The sequence below is a fragment of the Triticum dicoccoides genome, chromosome 1B, assembly GCF_002162155.2.
Source record: "Triticum dicoccoides isolate Atlit2015 ecotype Zavitan chromosome 1B, WEW_v2.0, whole genome shotgun sequence".
Lineage (NCBI taxonomy): Eukaryota > Viridiplantae > Streptophyta > Magnoliopsida > Poales > Poaceae > Triticum > Triticum dicoccoides.
This window is the reverse complement of record NC_041381.1, coordinates 143,241,237-143,246,042: the sequence shown is the minus strand read 5'-3', so window position 1 is coordinate 143,246,042 and position 4,806 is coordinate 143,241,237. Positions and strand designations below refer to the sequence as shown.

Genomic DNA, 4,806 nt, shown 5'->3' with positions numbered 1-4,806 from the left:
GATCTGTTTCTTCCATGTTCAGTTGTTCATTGCTTGCTGCTTTTCAGTTGTTCATTGCTTCCTGCTTTGCTGGTTGCTCACTGCTTTGTGCTAGCTGCTTTGCTAGTTGCTCATTGCCTTTCTTATAGTGGTTAGTGGATGCCTGGATGGTTAGAATAATGCATGATTACTATTGGAGAGAAGAGAAAATGCAAAGAGGATGGATGCTATATGGGCTCTACAACCAGCAGCAAGTGCAAGATGTGTAGTGTGTATGCCTAGTTGCCTACCAAATTCTACTTCATTCTACTGCTCAGAACTCTCTAAGGCGTCTGCCTTGCCTTATGCCTTACCGCTTAGGTGGTGAGGCATCCCCCAGCGCCTTGCCTCGCCTTACTGCCTTAAAAAAATTGTGAGGGACTATGGGGCATAGTGCAACCTTGATTTGTCTTCTTCTATCTCTCCCGAGAAATTTTTCCCACTTCCTCTTTTCTCTTCTCATCCTCTCCTTCTTCAGCTCTAGGGTTCATCTCCCATATTTGCTACTCGTCAACGGGGTCGAGGAGGCAGGGGGGCAGAGGGAGATCGACGGCAAGGTCGTTACTCGGCCTCGGTGGAGATCGGTGGGGGTGGCGCGGCGAGCTGGAACACACATGCACAACGAGAATGGCGTTTTGCGGGGAAGGGTGTTTGTTGGATGTTGGATGCGCTGCGTGGGAGCATCAAGGTAGAGGGTGGTCCTCCAATGAGCCACTGCTCAGGAGGGGAAAATACAGAGGGCGATGCAACACTGGGAAAGTGCAGGAGTGTTTTGTTTGGAGCATGGTGAGATACTTCCGATTGCGGTTTGTATCCCTGCTGATTTGCCTCAGATGTTTTTCAAGAAACGCCAGTCTGTAGTAATTTATTTGCCCAGATTCTTGGAGTTGCTTCTGTTAGCAAGTAGTTGCCTCGAGTTCTCCTTGAAAACTGCATACCAGTATCATGTTAGTTGCCTGTTATCCTCTTCGTAGAAGGCACCTTCCTGACCTTGTTTGGCAACGAAATTAACAGATGTGGTGCTTTGTGATGTGCTTTCCGTGTGCTTTGTGCATTCCACTTCTCTTGTTCTGTTCCCTTTTGTTGCTGCAGCGCCTTGGATCTGCTACAGTGTAGTTTTCTTGCTGCCTCATTTTCTGCATGTGGCGGCGCAGGGATACCTGCGAGGAGGCCTCTTTCTAAAGAGGGAGGGGGGATGACTCCCGAGCAAATAGGAGACCTGGTCACGTGGGGGTTGCCTTTTTTGGTTCGATTGTTTACAAAAGAAGAAAGCCACCTGATTGCGCTGTGCTGCAAACTTTTGCTACCTACCGTCGTTGTAATTTATATGCATGAAACATGAAATTTCCATTTAAACCTAAGTATACTAACAAGTTGAGCAAGATTGATTGAAGGCGCTGTGCCAACTTGTACAAGATTTTCAGATATTGATGTTCCTACAGCAGCCCAATTCTTCTATTCTACGTTTGGAAGGATCTTGTAGACGTTTACGCTATAACCTTCATTATTTCTATTTGTTCTGAAGCTTTCTTTATCTGTCCTAAAGTTTTGGATTTACATGTATTTTTCTTGGATTTGACAGCAGTTTGCACCACTGTCAACTTCAATTCTAACCTTTATTAAGTATTGTTATTCTATACATGATACCTATTTATTATTAAATGGACATTTGTTATTGGTGTATCATTCTCTATGAATAGATGGTGTGTAGTATTTCAGAAACTTTGTTTTACACTGATAAAATCATGCTAATTGATGTGCAGCCTGCAATAGCTGTTTGCATCCGTGAGCAACTTTATGAGGTTAGATATACTTCCTCTGCTATTTAGTCTTTACAATTTCATGAAATTTCTTTGTTGGTTTGTTTTCAAGTAAATACCTGCAAAATTTGGCTTTCACTAGTTATTGGATAGGATCATTTGTTGGCCAACATAAATAAACAAACGGCATGAACTTGACAGATTGCTAGCCAGACTGTTTCTGCTATGAGAGAAGCTAAAATGTCAAAGAAAAGGCGAGCACCAGAATTTGCCTCTAATAGGTTCGTGGAAGTGTCTACTGATGTTATTTTTGTTGAGTCTTCAGTTTTTAGTGGAACTACTACAGGACTGGCCAACCTTTCCAAACTATGCCACATCCCTTATTTACATGTTGTATTTGTTATTTTAAATTGGTGTGCCCATGTTTTTGCAGTAAAGCCATGAACAACGCAGTGGATATGTTCAAGTATTTTGGGAGCAAAGGAAGTGTCATTCGGTAAGATCTGCTATAATAAAGCCTTTTATAGACATGATTTATACAGTTTGGTTTTTATCACACTGTTTATTCCGCACTTATAGGGACTAAGGCAGGGATTTGTTGCAGCTCCGGCCTTCTATTAAAACTGTCTGTTTTGCATATATTAGGAAAAAGAAGGAGTGGTACCTGTACGAGCCTGTTGTAGATGTCGTGCCTAAAGAGGAAGCTGCGGTTGTGGATGCAAAGGAGCAGCTGAAATAAACTCTAGGTAAGAGAAGTAGGGCACACTGATCATTTATCATCATCAAACTCTATTTACTGTAGCGAATTTCATTTTGTTTTTGTCCAGAAGCTTTTATTTGTATTATACCTTAAATTGGTGCTCTGACAGAAAATGACCGTCCCTAACAATAGCATAAAGTGGTTAGCAAAAATAAATCAGCCTTTTTTGGTTGTAGGATCATTGGTGCTTATTTTGAAAGATCAGCAGTGCGTAATTATGCACCAATGCTTAGTAGGTGCTTACACATTTAACTTGCACGCATTAATATACAGGGGAATGTTTGACGTTCCCTGAGAGGTCATGGCAAAATGAACCTTTTTTATGGCAATTTATATTGCCGCGGGGATGGCAAATTTAGGCCTTCTTTTTATTTCATAGGATAGGATTACCATGGGAATAGGAAAACCATAGGAAGTGAGATGGCATGTATCTTATATAATTCCTATGGGAAAAACATGCCATTTGATGCATAGGATAGGGATTTTCCCATTGAGTCTAGGTTTATGTTTTTTTTTCCTTTGAAATGTGAAGGATTGATTCCTATCCTACATAGGAATATAGGAATCCATTCCTACAAACCAAATGGTTCTTATGTTTTTCTAACTCCTATGGTGTTCCTACCCTACGAACCAAAGGAGGCCTTAGTTAGCAAGCACGACAAATCGTTGCAAAAAACTGAACTGAGGCGGATTTGCCATGCTTGTCAACTAATCTTACCATCCTCAGCCAACATAAATTGCCATGCAAATCATTCGCAATTGCCATGCTTCCAAGGGAACCTTTGCTGGTTAAGCCTGTCCTAGTATATGATAATAATAAATCATCTAATCACCTACAAAGAGATGCTTGCACTAGAGGAGATGCATATCATATGGTTGCTTCATGTTGCAGAAAAACCAATTCCCTTCAGTCTGTGTTCCCCAAGCGTCGGGCGCAGGCGTTGGTGCGAACCCTGAAGCGAGGACCAAGATTGCCGAGCAGCAGCTGCCAACCTTCCCTTCCTTCCTGCCTGTCAACGAGTTGTATGTAGGATCCCCTTCGTTGTACACAGCTTGAGCAGCGTGAGTGCTGAGGTAGAATGGGCTTGCTCGGTAAATACTTGCCCTGCTTTCCTCCACCCCGTCACCGAGGATCATATCATGTGCTGCTGATGTTGACTGGAAACGAGACCGCACCGTGCCTGTTGGGAACATTCTGTTGTGCTAATAGTTTCAGCTGTCAATGTCAATCAAGAAACAATATAGTTCCATCTTTCATCTGTCTGCTGGCTGCATGGTTAATAACTAGCAGTGGCCTAATCGAGGCAGCTTGGTGGCGACGTGTTTGGTCACGGCATAGTCAGCAGCGTCCAGCTCCACAGCGTCTAGATGGAGCTAATTTTGACTGGGACTAGTCCCCGCTTCACACGTAGTAACCGAAAGCGACGGAGGAGCTGTAGGAGCCAAATGTGACACATTTTCCTTCACGTCTTAGAGGGAAGCATGCAAAGTTGGACAAGCTAACCCAGCGGACTAGTTAGTAGCACGTAGCGACTGCTGATGATGCTCTAGTTGAAAAATTGACTTGACGTTTCTGTCTAGATGTATTCGTTGCCTGCTCTTTTGCACCGGTTAGGAGAATATGGTGCCATGTTAGATGGACACTTCACGCCAGCTAGGTGCTTATCTGTAAGCTGAAGCTTGCTGGAAAGATGAATGGAAAGAGCGAGACCCAAAAAGGACAAGCATATGACAGAAGGGAGGAACGGAAGGGGAATCATATACTAGCAGACGTGGGCAGCGAGGGCAAGACAGTGTCAAGTGCCTCGTTGGATAATATGAACGTGACATGGATGGGAGCGCAAAATAGGCGACCACAAAACACACATACAAATTATATGAACAATAATAACCCGTGGATTGAAAATAACTCCTCCGAGCTACACGAATGAACGGATAGAAATATTAGACCTTATGTAGAATTTTCTACTGAATTGGAAACACAAAGCTTTCATTGTGTTAAGTGTACTGGCATATCTTTGTATTTGTATAGGATTTGTCGTCCATCTTTACATTCATCTCTACGAGACTTCTTGCCATCTCTATCTTGTACTCCATATAATCAGCTTGTCGCTCGACACAACCCACATTGAATTTCTCATCCTCTTTCATGGTATCGGGGTGCAAGATTATAAACCTAGCTCAACCACAACTTCTAGGATGTGCCTGATCTCAACCGGGGGTTTCCACAAACTGTATCTAGATTCATCCACGGTCACATTGATTGGC

The 4,806-nt window shown here is 43.0% G+C and overlaps 1 protein-coding gene across 1 annotated transcript in view; it reads left to right on the top strand.

Annotated features, from left to right (window-relative positions):
• LOC119323953 (chromatin structure-remodeling complex protein BSH-like) overlaps window positions 1-3,795 on the top strand; it is a 6,246-nt gene extending 2,451 nt beyond the window's left edge. The window contains exons 7-11 of the mRNA XM_037597666.1: window positions 1,782-1,820; window positions 1,980-2,059; window positions 2,212-2,274; window positions 2,424-2,524; window positions 3,431-3,795. Of these exons, the coding sequence (XP_037453563.1) occupies window positions 1,782-1,820; window positions 1,980-2,059; window positions 2,212-2,274; window positions 2,424-2,517 (276 nt within the window). The 3' untranslated portion in view covers window positions 2,518-2,524; window positions 3,431-3,795. The remainder of the gene's footprint in view (window positions 1-1,781; window positions 1,821-1,979; window positions 2,060-2,211; window positions 2,275-2,423; window positions 2,525-3,430) is intronic.
• Window positions 3,796-4,806: the final 1,011 nt, after the last annotated feature.